At 38.7% G+C, this 18,987-nt stretch overlaps 1 protein-coding gene across 10 annotated transcripts in view; it reads left to right on the forward strand.

Moving 5' to 3' along the window:
• Positions 1-18,987, forward strand: part of TRPM3 (transient receptor potential cation channel subfamily M member 3) — a 783,705-nt gene that overhangs the window by 654,838 nt on the left and 109,880 nt on the right. For all 10 annotated transcript variants that reach the window (XM_024738980.1, XM_024738984.1, XM_024738979.1 and 7 more), the window contains one exon: positions 8,909-8,981. In XM_024738980.1, the coding sequence (XP_024594748.1) occupies positions 8,909-8,981 (73 nt within the window). The remainder of the gene's footprint in view (positions 1-8,908; positions 8,982-18,987) is intronic.

Here is an 18,987-nt window from a genome sequence, read left to right on the forward strand (position 1 = left end):
AGCACTGAAATTAAGACTGTGGTTAAAAATCTTCCAGCAAAAGCCCAGGACCAAATTGCTTCACAGGCAAATTCTGTCAAACATTTCGGGAAGAGCTAACACCTGTCCTTCTCTAACTCTTCCAAAATATAGCACAGGGAGGAACACTCCCAAACTCATTCTGTGAGGCCACCATCACCCTGATATCAAAACCAAAGATGTTACAGAGAAGGAAATCTACAGGCCGATATCACTGATGAACATAGATGCAAAAATCCTCAACAAATTACTAGCAAACAGAATCCAAGAGTGCATTAAAAGGGCCATACACCATGATCAAGTGGGGTTTATCCCAGGAATGCAAGGAATGTGATACACCATATTAACAAATTGAAGGAGAAAAATCATATTATCATCTCAATAGATGCAGAAAAAGCTTTTGACAAAATTCAATACCCATTTATGATAAAAACCCTCCAGAAAGCAGGCATAGAGGGAACTTACCGCAACATAATACAGGCCATATATGACAAACCCACAGCCAACATTGTTCTCAATGGTGAAAAACTGAAACCATTTCCTCTAGTGTCAGGAACAAGACTAGGTTGCCCACTCTCACCACTCTTATTCAACATAGTTTTGGAAGTTTTAGCCATAGCAATCAGAGAAGAAAAAGAAAAGGAATCCAAATCGGAAAAGAAGAAGTAAAACTGTCACTGTTTGCAGATGACATGATACTGTACATAGAGAATCCTAAAGATGCTACCAGAAAACTACTAGAGCTAATCAATGAATTTGGTAAAGCAGCAGGGTACAAAAGTAATGCACAGAAATCTGTTGTATTCCTATACACTAATGATGAAAAATCTGAAAGTGAAATTAAGGAAACACTCCCATTTACCATTGCAACAAAAAGAAAAAAATACCTAGGAATAAACCTACCAAAGGAGACAAAAAGCCTGTATGCAGAAAACGATAAGACACTGATGAAAGAAATTAAAGATGATACAAACAGTTGGAGAGATATACCGTGTTCTTGGATTGGAAGAATCAACATTGTGAAAATGACTGTACTACCCAAAGCAATCTACAGATTCAATGCAATCCCTATCAAACTACCAATAGCATTTTTCACAGAGCTAGAACAAAAAATTTCACAATTTTTATGGAAACACAAAAGACCCTGAATAGCCAAAGCAATCTTGAGAAAGAAAGATGGAGTTGGAGGAATCAGGCTCCCTGACTTCAGACTATACTACAAAGCTACAGTAATCAAGATAGTATGGTACTGGCACAAAAACCGAAATACAAAACAATGGAACAGTATAGAAAGCCCAGAGATAAACCCACGCACATATGGACACCTTATCTTTGATAAAGGAGGCAAAAATATACAGCCTCTTCAATAAGTGGTGCTGGGAAAACTGCACAGCTACATGTAAAAGAATGAACTCCCTAACTCGCTAACACCATACACAAAAATAAACTCAAAATGGATGAAAGACCTAAATGTAAGGCCAGACACTATCAAACTCTTAGAGGAAAACATAGGCAGAACACTCTATGACATACATCACAGAAAGATCCTTTTTGACCCACCTCCTAGAGAAATGGAAATAAAAATAAACAATTGCGACCTAATGAAAGTGAAAACCTTTTGCACAGCAGAGGAAACCATAAACAAGATGAAAAGACAACCCTCAGAATGGGAGAAAATATTTGCAAATTAAGCAACTGACAAAGTATTAATCTACAAAATTTACAAGTAGCTCATGCAGCTCAATATCAATAAAACAAACAACCCAGTCCAAAAATGGTCAGAACACCAAAATAGTCATTTCTCCAAAGAAGATATACAGATTGCTAACAAACACATGAAAAGCTGCTCAACATCACTTATTATTAGAGAAATGCAAATCAAAAGTACAATGAGGTATCACCTCACACCAGTCAAAATGGCCATCATCAAAAACTCTACAAACAATAAATGCTGGAGAGGGTGTGGAGAAAGGGGAACCCTCTTGCACTGTTGGTGGGAATGTAAATTGATACAGCCACTATGGAGAACAGTATGGACGTTCCTTGAAAAACTTAAAATAGAACTACCATATAACCCAGCAATCCCACCACTGGGCATATACCCTGAGTAAACCATAATTCAAAAAGAGTCATGTACCACAATGTTCATTGCAGCTTTATTTACAATAGCCAGGACATGGAAGCAACCTAAGTGTCCATGAACAGATGAATGGATAAAGAAGATGTGGCACATATGTACAATGGAATATTACTCAGCCATAAAAAGAAACGAAATTGAGTTATTTGTAGTGAGGTGGATAGACCTAGAGTGTGTCATACAGAGTGAAGTAAGTCAGAAAGGGAAAAACAAATCCCATATGCTAACACATATATATGGAATGTAAAACAAAAAACGTTACGAAGAACCTAGGGGCAGGGCAGGAATAAAGACGCAGATGTAGAGAATGGACTTGAGGACATGGGGAGGGGAAAGGCTAAGCTGGGATGAAGTGAGAGAGTGGCAGGGACTTATACTACAAATGTAAAACAGATAGCTAGTGGGAAGCAGCCACATAGCACAGGGAGATCAGCTCAGTGCTTTGTGACCACCTAGAGTGTTTGGATAGGGAGGGTGGGAGGGAGACAAAAGAGGGAGGCGATATGGGGTATATGTATATGTATAGCTGGTTCAGTTTTTTATAAAGCAGAAACTAACACACCATTTTAAAGCAATTATACTGCAATAAATTTGTTTAAAAAAACTGGTGAAATCCAAATAAACTCTATAGTCTAATTAAAAATAAAAGAAGGTGGTATAGAAACTAGAGTTTCCAATTATAGGAAAAAATATATACTTTGAAGTTAAAAGTTATTTCACTTACCATACAGGATCAAAATAAAGGTAGAAAACAGGAGAGGCCTGGGAGCAGAATCAGAGTAATGAATTAAAGAGCTTCTCTCAGATTAACTGGGCCAAGAAATTCTATATCTACAAACTTTATCCTACAGGTATACTCAGCCATGTGTGCACAAGGGTATCCCCTGCAGTGGTGTTAATAATGACAGCAGATTGGAAACAACCCACATGTTCATTAATAGAAGTACAGGTAGTGAAACATTAGGCACTAAGCAGATAAGGGTGCACATCTCTTCATGGTTGAATGGAATGGTCTCCAGGATAGATTGTCAGGTGTAAAAGAGCAAAATATAAACTACTATGTAAAGCTTGCCACCACTTGTTTGAAAGGGAGGCATATGCATTTCTGTCCATATATGTGTAGAGCATCTCTGCAGCTAATAATACTGGTTGCCTTTGTCAAGGGGTACTGGAAAACTGAAGACAGGAGTGATATACTTAATTTTCACCATATATCTCTTTATACTCTTGGGATTTTTTTTGCCATGTGTATGTATTGTCTATGCAGATATATGATTTTTTAAATTTATTTAATTTTTTTTATTTTTGGCTACATTGAGTGTTCATAGCTGCACACGGGCTTTCTCTAGTTGCCGCAGCAGGGGCTACTCTTCATTGTGGTGCATGGGCTTCTCGTTTCAGTGGCTTCTCTTGTTGGTGGAGCATGGGCTCTAGGCACGTGGGCTTCAGTAGTTGTGGCATGTAGGCTCTGTATTTGTGGCTCACAGGCTCTAGAGTGCAGGCTCAGTAGTTGTGGCGCACGGGCTTAGTTGCTCTGCAGCACATAGGATCTTCCCAGACCAGAGATTGAACCCATGTCCCTGCATTGACAGGCGGATGCTTAAACTGCACCACCAGGGAAGCCCAATATATGATATTTTTAAAGGAAAAGAAAGGGGTAGAAGGGAAATGATAAGAAAATCTAGAAAACAGAAAACATAAAGATGGAAGAAATAAGACAAAAAAGTCAATAATCATATTAAACGTAGCTGAATTCTTTTCTGCCTTTCAGAGAGAGATTTTATTTGAACTTTAGAAAAAACATCTAGCTTTGCTGTTTATAAGATACACACCTAAAACAAAGTGATCACAGAAAAGTGACAAATAACCAGATGGAATAATATACCAGACAAATCCTAATCCTCCATAAGTGTATGTGTGACAATTACAATATTAATATAAAACAAAATATAATACAAAGCAACAGCATTAAATAGGAAGAGGAGATATTATATGCTGATTAAAAGTTCAGTCTACCAAGAACAGATTGTCACAAACCTTTTATACATTTATAAGAAGCTTCAAAACATACAAAGCAAAGAGTGTTTGCTTTCAAGGAATAATTGTGACATGTATAATCAAAATAGGAGATTTTAACATGCCTCTCAGAAATAAGAAGTAAATATGTAGAGTATTTGAATCAAAAATTAATCTATATATACTATTGAACTCTGTACCCAACAAATAGAGAATAAACACTTTTTTCAAAAAAAAAATACATTTACAAAATGTTACATATATATGTACATATACACTCTAATATTAAAAACAATTTTAAGTAAGAGAAAATAAATTACATGTATTTAAAAGTGAATGAAAATTACATAACGCATATGAAAACATGTGAGATACATAATCTTAAATGTATTTGTTAGAAATAAGAAAGAATGAAAATAAATTGACCAAGAAGTCAACTTCTAGGAAAAGAGCACTTAAGGAAGCAAAAGTAGAAGAAATGAATGAGCAGGGAATAGTAACTTCAAATTTAAATAATAATATTGGTCAATAAAATGAAAACCCTTTTGACCCACCTCCTAGAGTAGAGGAAATAAAAACAAAAATAAACAAATGGGACTTAATGAAACTTAAAAGCTTTTGCACAGCAAAGGAAACTATAAACAAGATGAGGGGCTTCCCTGGTGGCATAGTGGTTAAGAATCTGCCTGCCAATGCAGGGGACATGGGTTTGAGCCCTGGTCCAGGAGAATCCCAAATGCCGTGGAGCAACTAATCCCGTGTGCCACAACTACCGAGCCTGTGTTCTAGAGCCCGCGAGCCACAACTACTGAAGCCTGTGTGCCACAACTACTGAGCCCAAGTGCTTAGAGCCCATGCTTTGCAACAAGAGAAGCCACCACAATGAGAAGTCCGCGCACTGCAGCACAGGGAACTCCCCCTTGCTGCAACTAGAGAAAGCCCGCTCACAGCAATGAAGACCCAAGGCAGCCAAAGATAATAAAATAAATTTTTAAAAAAAGAAGAAGAAGAAAACAAGACAAAAAGACAACCCTCAGAATGGGAGAAAATATTTGCAATGGACAAAGAATTAATCTCCAAAATATATAAACAGCTCATACAGCTCAATATTAAAAAAACAACCCAATCAAAAAATGGGCAGAAGACCTAAATAGACATTTCTCCAAAGAAGACATACAGATGGCCAAGAGGCACTTGACAAGCTGCTCAACATCACTAATTATTAGAGAAATGCAAATCAAAACTACAATGAGGTATCACCTCACACTGGTTAGAATGGGCATCATCAGAAAATCTACAAAAAACAGATGCTGGAGAGAGTGGAGGAAAGGGAACCCTCTTGCACTGTTACCTATGGAGAACAGTATGGAGGTTCCTTAAAAAAACTAAAAATAGAATTACCATATGACCCAGCAATTCCACTACTGGGCATATACCCAGAGAAAACTATAATCGAAAAAGACACATGCACCCCAGTGTTCATTGCAGCACTATTTAAAATAGCCAGGTCATAGAAGCAACCTAAATGCCCCTCGACAGATGAATGAATAAACAAGTTGTGGTACATATATACAATGGAATGTTACTCATCTATAAAAAGGAATGAAATTGGGTCATTTGTAGAAACGTGGATGGACCTGGAGACTGTCATACAGAGTGAAGTTAAGTCAGAAAGAGAAAAACAAATATTGTACATTACCGCATATATGTGGAATCTAGAAAAATGGAACAGATGAACCGATTTGCAAGGCAGAAATAGAGACACAGATGTAGAGAGCAAACGTACGGACACCAAGGGGGGAAAGTGGGGGGGGAGGGGGGGAATGAACTGGGAGATTGGGATTGACATGTATACACTAATATGTATAAAATAGATAACTAATAAAGTACTGTATAAAAAATAAAATACAAATCAAAAAAGAACAGTAGATAAAGTATGTTATGATCATAAAAAAATAAAATGAAAACCTGATTCTTTGATATGACAATGATTTTGATGAAGTGAAAAAGAGGAATCAAAAAAGCTGCCATATAATGCTATACATAAAAGAGATTTTTTAAGTAATAAGAGAATTCTGTGTACAACTGTATACCAATAAATTTGAAAATCTAGATGAAATGTTTGATTACATAGGAGAATATATGAAATTGAGTCCAGGAGAAGCAGAAAATCTAAACTGATTAGTAACTGTTGAAAAATTTATAAAGATGATCAGTGATCTATCCTTAAAAATGCTTCATCCTACTAAACCTGCTGGAAGGAGAATTCCTTTGTTACGCTAACCGTTCTAGGGCATAAGTAAATTTTAAAAGATTACCAATTCATACTGAAAAGTTAGTGCAACTCTAATACCAAAACTAGGCAAGAATGGTGACATGTACCAACCTCACTTACATAGTTGAAAAGATGCTAAATAAAATATTAGCAAATAATATTTTGCTAATTGCTGTTAAAGAATAATACATAAAAACCAAGGAATTTTATATCAATCTATCATACTCCAAACTACTATTTCGATTCACATCCCCACCAAGAATAAGAACACCTGGTTTTCTGAATCTTTGCCAACACCAGGGGTGGTAGGAGAAGACGACTCTGGTTTTTTTGTTTGACTTCTCTTTTTTTCCTGAGAAAGACATATAAATTGAGTAATTGATATTTTTTAAATTTTAATTTCAAATTAAAAAGTTTAGAGTAGGGCTTCCCTGGTGGCACAGTGGTTGAGAGTCCGCCTGCCGATGCAGGGGACATGGGTTCGTGCCCCAGTCCGGGAAGATCCCACGTGCCGCGGAGCAGCTGGGCCCATGAGCCATGGCCGCTGAGCCTGCACATCCGGAGCCTGTGCTCTGCAACGCGAGAGGCCAGAACAGTGAGAGGCCCGCGTACCGCAAAAAAAAAAAAAAAAGTTTAGAGTAATGGAGACATAATATCTCAGGTCAACTCAAGGGAAAATTATGAAATAAATTTCATCTTTGGATCCTCCAGCCTCCCTTTGGTGCTTCCTCTCCCTCTTTCTAGGATCCTTAGGTACTTCAGTCTAAGCACACCATGGGGATGGGGTGCCACAGACAGGTGGACAGCCATCCCCTCCACACCAGTTTTCCAGAAAATCTGTGAAGCCCCAGAGTACAATGCTATTTCAGGCTCCTGGACAAACAACAGCACACATATCTACATCTCCACCACCCCTACCCTGAAATCCTTTAGCAGCTCCACACTATAAACCTTCCTTTCCCCTCCTCAAAGCTGTTCCTAAGAAAACCTGATACTCTTATATTTCAGGGTAAATTTATCTATTTGCTACCTTGGAAGAATTTGCATCTAAAATGGGATCTCTAATTAGGCAGTGAAATTTAGGCATCTGCAGAACAAGTAGGTCAGACGTTTAAGGAATTCCGTTTGGTGCCTAATTTCTGAATTCTTTTAAAACAATGAGAGATGTTATCCTGGTAGTCCACAGCTTGCTACCAGCTCAGCACACGGTAATACCTTTCAAACCCTAGCCAGCCCTGGCTTAAAGAGTTGAAGATTTAGCCAAAATTCCACTTCTGCTCCTTGGTTCTTTCTCCAGTGGACCTGAAGTTTTCTTCCCAATTAAGGCACTTCTGAATTCAGAACAGAGAAGAACTACCTCTCATCTCTGCTCTTGGTTCCAGTCACAGCTGTTCTTCTAACTTGATGCTGATACTCTGTCTCTGGATAGTGGACTAGAGGATTTCTAAGGCAACTGACAGTTTAACCGTGATTCTAGGTACCTGTTCTCTTCATCATGGTGGCAAAACTTAGAATTATACATTAGCAAATCCTACGAAGTTTACTTCCTATGTGGTTAGAAACAGGGAAGCCCCGTTATTTTCCCAGTTTACAGATAAAGAAACGAAGTCTAAAGCAGTTGAGCACAGTAGTAATTCAACCAATGTATATATTCAAATAACCTTTTGGCTTCCTTAAGTAGCTTCCATCTGACTTGGAAAAAAAATCTTCATTATTGTTAAGCATGATGTGGGGACTTCATATTAACCCAACTTGTATTAACCCTTCACTGCTACATCTGTACTCTCCTCCCCATCATTCATCCCCAGAGAATACTTTTCTTACCAGAATTAAGAGGAAAAAATGTTATTTTATTGTGTGCTTTTTCATTCTTACAACCTGGATACTAAGTCATTCTCAAGAAAGTTTAAGGCTATTGAGAGGATTGAAGGATCTAGAGGCATCACAATATTGAAACCCTTGAATAACTATTGCTGAGGAGAGAGTATAGTGATGGCTGTATTACACACGTGTATATACACAAAAACACACAGGGGCACACACACATGCATACATAGTGGGGCCACTTACTGAAGGGCATACTAACTAGCTATTTTTAAACACTTAATTTCTCAACTCATAGTTTAAATTATAGCTTACACATTTTTTTCAAATCTGGAAAGTTTTAATTTTAAAACTGAAATGGTAGAAGGGGACATTTTCTTTGGTCTCTGGTTTCAGAGATTGTAACCATAATCAATGAATTATCTTAAGTTGGTTTCTGTTTGGAGGCTACTGAGGCATCTCCCTCTTAATGAGTTGCAGACCCCTCTAATTGAATTCTTGGTATGCATGCTTTTCCTGTGGTTAAGAATCTACCTTATAGATATTAAGATAGTTTGTGTTCAAATATGGTCTCATTGATTTAATTTCTCTTGAGAGAAAAAATGCATTGCTAATGGTCACCTTGTCTCAAATTTCAGATTACAGTATTTCGGATGGGATCAGAAGGACACCAGGACATTGATTTAGCCATCCTGACAGCTTTGCTTAAAGGTAAAGAGTTTCTACGTCCAGAGAATGCAAAAATAATTTAAATGGATTAACACAGCAACCTTATGTCTCCTAAGAGTGGATATAATTCCAGATGATACCATGACACATCCAATTATTGATAACATAAGGGCTTCTGTTATAAGACATTCTTAATGCTATTAAATTCCCCTATAATAGACCTGTTACAGTGTGACTCAATTTCATAAAATTTAAGTGTACTACAGTTCATCCGTGTCCATTCAATCATAAAAATATATGAACTAAAAGGCTAATGTAGGGCTTCCCTGGTGGCACAGTGGTTGAGAGTCTGCCTGCCGATACAGGGGACACGGGTTCGTGCCCCGGTCCGGGAAGATCCCACATGCCGTGGAGCGGCTGGGCCCGTGAGCCATGGCCGCTGAGCCTGCGTGTCCGGAGCCTGTGCTCCGCAACGGGAGAGGCCACAGTGGTGAGAGGCCCGTGTACCGCAAAAAAAAAAAAAAACCACTGGGGAATCTAAGTAAGACATGTAATGAATACAGAACTAACAGAAAACAATTTGTAGGAAATCAAATGTCCTGTGGACTTATACAATCATTTCAGAGATAATTACCATTTTATTTTATACAGTTCACTTCTTCAGACATAATTACTGCTATCAGTAATTAATAAACTAATTAATTACTTACCTATTCTTAAGCAGAGAAAGAACTCTTTTTAAGGTATGTATTTGTTAATTTGTTCAGACTATAAAGAAGAAAGTTTAAAATAAAAATTCAAATGCCAAAAGAAATAGTCAACATGTTCTAACTTTAGAAAAAATTTCTAATAAGAATGCTATTGATTAGATTAGATCACACAAAACAATGAAAACCACTGTTTTCAGAGTCATTTTGCTTTAAAACTGTACTTTAAAAAAAAACTCTAAATTTGAAATAAAAGTGGGTAAAATCTAATGTTTTTAAACTACTTTTGAATGCATGCCCCTCCAACTCTATTAACTAGAAAATGCAGAATTATTGTCACAAACTAGTACTGATATAAATACACAATTAGTCTTACTAAATAACTCATTTTTAAATGGCTTAATTAATCCTTGATAAAACAAAAATTTTGACATATATTCTAAAGTAGTTTCTGTCCAATAATTCTCTGCACCAGATATATTTCGTAAGTAACTAACACCCTAGAATGTTTACTGAGAAGCTGTCTTTGCTTAAAATTGGATGATTAATGAATAGGTTTTATGGGAATTTACTGTGGCTCTGCTTTGAAAATTAAAAAATTATTTCTAATTATGTGTTCCATCTTTCCCACCCTTTTTTCTGTGTGTAGGCAGCTTAATACAACACATGCATGATTGCTTTCTTTTTAATATTGTTTTTTTTTAACCCAGAACTGTTTAGATAGCTTTATTAAGGCCAAAAAAGACATTCATGTTGACACTTTCATCATTTATATGCAATGCAAAGTTATTAAATATTATGCAATGGAAATAGATGAAATTTTGTCCCAGATATCTCCAAAATTGCTTTCTTTTTAATATTGTTTTTTTTTTAACCCAGAACTGTTTAGATAGCTTTATTAAGGCCAAAAAAGACATTCATGTTGACACTTTCATCATTTATATGCAATGCAAAGTTATTAAATATTATGCAATGGAAATAGATGAAATTTTGTCCCAGATATCTCCAAAGTCAAAATGTGTGGCATATTTATTTTAGGTTTAAAAGGGCATGGAGGTAAACTGTGGGAGAACAGTGAAATATTTCAGGTAGAGATGAAATTCACCCAGTATTTTTTACAGTGTAGATTCTTAACAAAGTATTATTAAGCCCTTCTCTGTATGAGACCACTTTTAATCTTCCTTGTGTCCTTTGACTGTAAATCAGGCTCCCCAAAATGCACTTGTTTCCTGATGGTTCATTTTACCTCTTTAGCCAAATCTTTAACTTAGATGTCATGGAGCAGATTGGCCATGAGCATTAGAACCTTAGCATGGGCCCCCCAGACCTATGTCTGCTACTGGCCTCTTATTATTACTTCATCCCAAAGCCACCCTGAAGCCACAATACCCTCTTTCACCTTGCTACTCCCTTGCCTTTTACAAACTTGGAAATTGAGGCCAAAGAGTCTAAAAGACATTCAAGATCATTAGGCAAATCAGTGGCAGAGCCAAGCCTTAAACTCAGGTCTCCTCACTTCTATTGTTTTGTTTACAAACATGTATGAGTCTTTGGGGCATCCAGGATTTCTTGGCTCTACACTGCCACAGAGATTTCAGGCATTTGCCCCTTTGACTCCAGGGGTATCCGAGTGATAACAGATCAGGACATCTACTTCCTTAAAACTCTCAGAACACTTACCAGGGCCCTCAGCTGCCAGATGATCTTAGCTGCACGCACAATATCTTAATGATGAAACTAGAATGCCCACAATTTAACCTAATGTAATGGAAGAAAAAGTATAGTCTGACACTTGTTTTATTTTTAAAGATTAGACCTCTGGTGAAATATTGACTTAACCAGGAATTTTTTTAGTTACATGTGATAGAAACACAGTTCAACCTAGTTCAAACAAAAAGAAATAAAAGGGTTCACACAGCCAGGAAGTCTGAGGGTGAAGTGAGTTCAGGCAGAGTAGCATGCAGGACTCAAATGGTGTCATCAGGGTCTATACTCCATTTCTTAGACGTTAGTCTGTACACTTGTTATGCAAAACAGCGATCAGTAGTGCCAAGCTCACATCCAATCCACTGAGCAAACCCCAATTCAAAAGAGCCATCTTTCCTCGTACTTACAATGAGAAGTCCCAGGGAGCATTTGGATTTGCTTGCCTTGGTTCAGTGCCCATCCCTGAATTCATCACCGTGGCAAATAAGATGGGAGAATCCCTGTAAGCATGAAATACAAGATGGGATCAGCTTCATCTGAGTCTCAGAGTTATAGATTCCCAGCAACACAAAAAAGAGGTTCTGTAGCCAGAAAGTAGAGGAGGAAAGAGTGCTGAGAAGACCAAAAGCAACTAAAAAATATACACGTCTCTGCAGTTGTATTAAAAGAAGTACTGAGGGTCAAAGAGTGTCATATTTACCTCACATGCAAGCACCTCATGCACCTTAGTAGAATAAATTCTTCACTCAGTAGACAAAAATGGAAACTAGGTCGAATGAATACTAATCAGGGTTCAGACATTCTCCCAAGGCATTCTCATGCAGTTCACTTCAGGTAGACCTAAATATGCAATTTATGAATATTATTTACTATATATTGTTATTTATTACTCTAATCATTATAACCTTTTCAGTTTTAATTGTCTGTACTTGATTATTTCTGCCAAAAATTTTAAAGGAGATTAGATTCTTAACACTTTTTCCCCAAGACCAAAGTCTGTCCCTTAGGAAAAAATGATTCTGGGAAGACCAAATCGTCCCAGGCTTTCCCCACTAGACACCATCCACCCCATCCTCCACTACCACCCCAACCCCTCAGAATAGTACTTACCACAGTGAGACCACCAGTAAAGGGCCTTATAATGGTAAGAATTACAGCCATACTCAAAGCATCGCTACTCCCTGATTGAACAAATTGCTTTACTTCATTGAGGCTTGGTTTCCCAATCTGTAAAATTGAGATAATTATCATACCTCACTTACAGTCATTGTAACAATTGTAATTAATAATGCAAGTAAAGCACTTAACAGTACCTGGAAAGTTCTGTTTAATAAAAGATGGTCGGACAGGTCATGATGATGATGATGCCAAACTAGAAATGAGGACAGGGACCGCATCTGTTTTACTCATGACGATATACACATATACACAGCGCCTGGCACACCGTCAGTATTCAGTATGTTATATTTGTCGGATGCGTGAATAAATGATCAACAGGCTTTGGGATAAGTTTATATATATATATATATATATATATATATATCCTAGTTCTTTGCTGGCTGTAGAATTGACCACATTATTTAGCCTCTGTATGCCTCAGTTCCCTTAACTGTGAAAAGGGAAATTGTACCTTTCTCATGTGGGTTGGTTTAAAAGGGATGCATGAGATGGTTACAGTGGAAGCTCTTTGAGGGCAGGCACTCTGCCTTCTTCATGGTAAATACTGAACACTTAATGCGTTGATACTCTTCCCCTTCTAAAACAGGCTTTAAAAATTCCTAGGGGATTAGGATGTCCCCCATGTCCAAAATCCAACAGAATCATAATATGTTAATTGTGAAAGGACACATAAATTTGAAAAAACAATACCCTTGAGCATACATGTAAATAACCAGAACAGACCACAAAAGAAATTTAATCTTGAAAATGGTTGAGCACATGCTAAGCTGCCTTAAAATGAAGTTAATTTTCTGGCAAGTTTATTTTCTTGCATATCCAAGTAGATCTCAGAGCAATAATAGAGACCATGGTAGATAGCAATTTGGGACATTTCTGTTTGTCTCTAATAGGAGAATGCAATAAAAGAACTTAAATCTCTTAATCTTTTTATTTGTGTAACGTTTTACAATTCACAAAGCATTTTCGCATGTTTTATCATCTAATCTTTATAACAACTCTGTGGAATGGTTGCCAGTTTATTTATCTCCAAACTGGGCCTTCTGGGGCATGAAAGTGGGAGGTATAGATAATTATGACAGAACAAGCAGAATGAACCAAGAATGTCCAGGTTAAACTGGGAAGAGTGATCATCCTGATTACAACACCCACCTTCCAATTAGGAAGTTTCCGGAAGAAAAGTATTATGTCTTCTTTGCCTTCATATCCCAATACCAGGAAGAATGCTTGACATACACTCAGCATTCAATAAATGTCCACTGATTGAAAGAAGTGAAGTTTAGTCCCAAGCCCATCAGTCACTGGCCAAAGTCATATAAACAACCTAGACATAAACTGGGCCTCCTTACCCCTTGAAAGTTCATTGAAGTGGACTCCAACCTTTCAACTCAGTGATCCACAGAAATGCAAACTCCACATCCTCCCCAGGATTTTTGCAAATTCCTGAAAGATGTGAGTTCTCTTGGTCACCCCTGCCTTCAGGTTCCTGATTCCACATGTGTTATTTCTGTTTCTCATCACAGAAGGCAAAATGTAAAACTCAGCCTTGCCACAGTTTCAAAACAAAAAGCAAAATTCACTTACACAAAGCTTTTAACAGACATAGTAGACTTTTCTAAAAAAGTAGGTAGGGATGGAAGAGAAGTTCTCAATAATGCACAGCAGGCATCTCCAATGTTGACGTCCTTTGGCTATTTCACACAGGGACTTTCCATGGATCCTTCACCCTTGACTTCCCCAATGTCACACTGTCTCACAGTCTTCTCCCCCTCTTCTCCCACTGTTCTCTTCTTCATGCTCCCTTCTAAGAGTAAAACAAAGTCCTTCAAACAGAGCATTTCATCCCTGTTCTCTGACATTTTGGCCCTGGCCCTGAAGGGCTCATCTACCCTAAGCAGCTTTGCAGGGTATTTTTACAAACAAAGACAGCCTCCTTCCTAAGCAGAGTTCTGGTGCCAACTCATAGGAGAGAGTGATTTCTTCGGCTCCTTTGATGTAGGTAGTAAGTGAGAGAGTGGGGCCTGGACTTAAGTCTCTAATCAGAAGATGAGAGTACGATGTTCTTTGCTCCAGGGCCATAATCACCAGCAGTACAAGTTACAATGTGTAGTAGGCTCAAATGCTTGCAAGAACTGTGAACATCGGCCCCCAGGTCTGCAGCTGAGGCAGGCCATTTGTAGCAGATTTTCAAGATTATGACCGTGTCCGTAATATTGTCTCATTGTAGAACTACAAAGCTGGATAGAACCGTAAAGGTCTAGGATAGGGAGAGCCCTCTGCTGATGTTCAGACAAAGGGGAACTGGGATCCAGGTCTGCAGATGTCCGGGTCTGTTACTCCTTCTCTGCATCATGCAGCCAGTTCTGGAGGCACATGTCGTCATCCTTGGCCTCTTGTTACACAAAAGGTAAACACCTTTCACTCTGCAGCTCCCTCATGCATCAGGATTGGCACGGGAACAAAGCCACGTGCACATTAAGCTAATTGCAAACCCAAAGCTCCTGAGCAGCTCTCAGCTTGTGAAGACATCATCACTGCCGACTGCCCAGCAGTGCTGTAGAATTATACCTTTTCTTCCTTGACTTGCCTGAGAGCAATGAATCAGCCATTAGTTAAATCACTTATTGAATATTCTGAATTATATAACCATGCAGATTGGTAAGAGTATGATTCCAAAATGAATAGTTTACATTAATAACAAAAGTAATAGTGATAACAATAGTAAAACATGTAACAATAACAACTAATATGGCACTTACTATAGTACAAGCATTAACTAATTTAATTCTCACACTACTACAGTGGGGCAGGTACTATCAGTATTAGCCATTTTACACTTGAGGAAACTGAGGCACAAGCAGGCTGCCTTGGCCAAGGTCACACAGCTAGAAATTGATGGAGTCTGGACATGAACTCAAGTTATTTGAGTCCAGAACACTTGCTCTGCATCCTAAGCCTCTATGGCCAGGATCAGATATTAAGGACTACCCCCATTTTTTACATGTTCTGAACAATAAATGGTGGCTAAACTTTCCTTGATGTATAAAAAAAATACAGATTCCTAGTTAAATATGGTCCACTGAATACGTGGATCTACTATTATTAGTCTCCACTGAATCCCTCTAAAACAAGAGTAAATGATTATTTATTTATTTATTACTTTTGCGGTACGCGGGCCTCTCACTGTTGTGGCCTCTCGCGTTGCGGAGCACAGGCTCTGGACGCGCAGGCTCAGCGGCCATGGCTTACGGGCCCAGCCGCTCTGCGGCATGTGGGATCTTCCCGGACTGGGGTACGAACCCATGTCCCCTGCATCGGCAGGCAGACTCTCAACCACTGCGCCACCAGGGAAGCCCTGGTTATTTATTAAAAGCATTGAAGCAGAACAATATTCTGTGTTCACCACACTGATTTCTCTTCTTGCACACTGAAGATTAAATATCCTAGCCTTCCTTCGAGAGAGGTCGGGACCATGTGACTGTGCTTCAACCAAAGGGATGTGATCAGAAGTGGTGTAAGCCATTTCTAGACCTGGAAGATGAAAAGCTAATGTAAGAATGGAAAATAACACACCAAAGAAAACTGAATACTAAGCTAATACCAAGCTGACTTACACTTCAAAAGGCCCAGAAAAGTGGGACACACAGAGCCTTTTTAAAGAAGTAGCCAGAATGCCATATCCGCTCCCCTAGACTCCCCTACACTCCAAAACCCTCTCCAATCAAAAAGCAAAGATTTATTTGAAGAGGGTAAAACATATTCTCTGCACCAGGAGTTACCAGGTGCAAGGTGAGGGCTAGGCTATAGAACTGACAATGGGGGTGCTAAATAAATTAATAGATATTGGATGCTGAGACCCCAGCCCTTCACCCTCCACTTGGTTCCCAGCATGCTGGTGGCTGGGGTCTTCATCCTCCAGTGAGGAGACTGGAAGATCCTTTTTTGTAAAACCACTCCTAACACCCATTGGCAACTCTGACATATATATAAGCCCTTGATAATTTAGGGACCTCAGTACTTAATTCTGAGAATTACTGTTTCACTATACAGTTGGTATTCTGTGTGGTAATTGTTCTCCATCCAGGAGTGTCTACATGGCAATGGCATTATTAACCTGATAAAATTATTAAAATATTATTATTAACCTGGTAAATTTATTGTTAGGAACATGTAAGACACTCAAAATATTTGCACAGTGCTTTAACAAAACAATTTTTTCATCTGTTACTCTATTTAATCCTCAATCCCTTGAGGGAGATATTGTTGACCTTGTTTAACATGAAGAAACTCGGTCTTGGGAGGATAAGTAACATTTCCAAGCCCCCCAGGTAATATCAGGGATAAACAGCCTAATCACTGGGGCACCTACTATAAGGCATTATCTTAAGTGCTACGAAGTCTTCAAAGTCTTAAAATATGGTAGAGTACACACCCCAATGTAAAATGTAAACAAAATGCTAAAAAAGTGCAAATGAAAGAGACTGCGGGTTCAGGGGAAGTTTTATTATAGAGGCAGCATTTGAAATGCGCCTCTTCAGTTCAGAATACTAAGCCTATTATATTGAATAAACAGCAAAATAAATAGTATGCCAATTATTTTTTCAGAGGAATTTAAAATCAAGATAGTTTTTTTTTTCCTTTTTCAAATTATTTTCCCATTGTGGTTATCACAGAACATTGAGCAGCGTTCCCTGTGCTATACAGTAGGTCCCCGTTGGCTACCTATTTTAAATATAGCAGTGTGTACATGTCAATGCCAAACTACCATCCGTAGCCCCCGCCCTTCCCCTGTGGCAACAACAAGTTTGCTCTCCAAGTCTGTGAGTCTGTAAGAAGATACTTTTTTAAAAATCTTATTAAGACTGACAATCAGAGCCTCCAAATAAACAGGATATAAGAATGTCCAAACAGGGTTTGTTTTGCCTGTACAGGTATGCAACATTTTATCCAATCAGTACCTTCCTTACAATGTATTTGTAAATTGTATCTTTTGAACTGTATCATACTTTAGACACACTTGTACATTCCTAATTAAGGAAAGAATAAGCCCTTTTGCAAAAGAGAATCCTTTTACAAAAATATCATCTAAGTCACTGTTCTATAAGTATTCATCCAAAAGTGGGGTCAGGCTGCTTGTCCCTCTGAAGCCAATAAAGAGGCAAGGCTGGTGGAAAGGAAAGTTTGCTTTATTTCAGAGGCCAGCAACTGTGGGGGAGGGTGGAGTCCTGCCCAAAGGCCGACTCCCTGCAACTGACAATCAGGGGGCAAGAGCTTTTATGGGCGGAGGGAGGGGGCCACATGCTGAAACAGCACAGTCAGTTCTGCCAGTCCTCTTGAAGTTGGTCATGCTGTGGTCTGATCAGTGTCATCTTGATGTTTTCAGTAAAGTTAGTCTTCAGTTCCCGGTCAGTTTGTTTCCATTTCTTTGAGCCCATTCTCAGAATTGTGGCAGCTTATGTCATGGCTACAGTCCGGTCATCATGTAGTTCACTTCTTCTACCTGGTGGGGGTTTCAGTATCTACAAAACAGCTCACAGGATATGGCTCAGAATATTATTTATAGCCCTTGAGGAGGAACTAAAATAAAGGTCCTTGACTTTGCTTAATGACTAAACTTTTTTTTTTAATTTATTTATTTACTTTTGGCTACTTTGGGTCTTTGTTGCTGTGCGTGGGCTTTCTCTAGTTGCGGCGAGCGGTGTCTACTCTTTGTGGCGATGTGCAGGCTTCTCATTGCGGTGGCTTCTCTGTTGCGGAACATGGGCTCTAGGCGCGTGGGCTTCAGTAGTTGTGGCATGCGGGCTCAGTATTTGTGGCTCACGGGCTCTAGAGTGCAGGCTTAGTAGTTGTGGCACATGGGCTTAGTTGCTCCGCGGCATGTGGGATCTTCCCAGACCAGGGCTCGAACCCGTGTCCCCTGCATTGGCAGGCGGATTCTTAACCACTGCGCCACCAGGGAAGTCCCTTAATGACTAAACTTGTATTATTTTGTCCTGTTTGACTGTTTTCCTTTGCTTCTGCATTTTCCCACTTCTCTGATTAAATTTATTCTTTGACTAAAGTTTTTCTACAGACGAAAGGCAGGCAGTGGACATGGTGGGGAAAGGACCATAGGGTCCTGCTCCGTTTCAGCATGAGACTTTCAAATGGAGAACTCCTATTTATGACTATCAGGAAGGTGTGGCAGTAGAGGTGGGATAATTGAAATGAATGGAGCTGGTAGGGTAGAGTGGAGCTGGTAGGGTAGAGTGGATGGAGCCCAATTGCGGACCAATCCTTTCTGTTCCAAAGGAAATGAAGAACACTGAATTCATTTTGGGTCATTTCAAAAACTGGCATGACTCTTAGGTAGTCTTCTAAGGACTCTATCCAAAATAAGAGACTCAATAATAGAATCCAAAGGAGGACTCAGGAGATTAAATATATATTTATTTTATTTATATTTATTATATATATAT

Source organism: Neophocaena asiaeorientalis, unplaced genomic scaffold (assembly GCF_003031525.2).
Source record: "Neophocaena asiaeorientalis asiaeorientalis breed wild unplaced genomic scaffold, Neophocaena_asiaeorientalis_V1.1 scaffold249, whole genome shotgun sequence".
NCBI classification, from domain to species: Eukaryota; Metazoa; Chordata; class Mammalia; order Artiodactyla; family Phocoenidae; genus Neophocaena; species Neophocaena asiaeorientalis.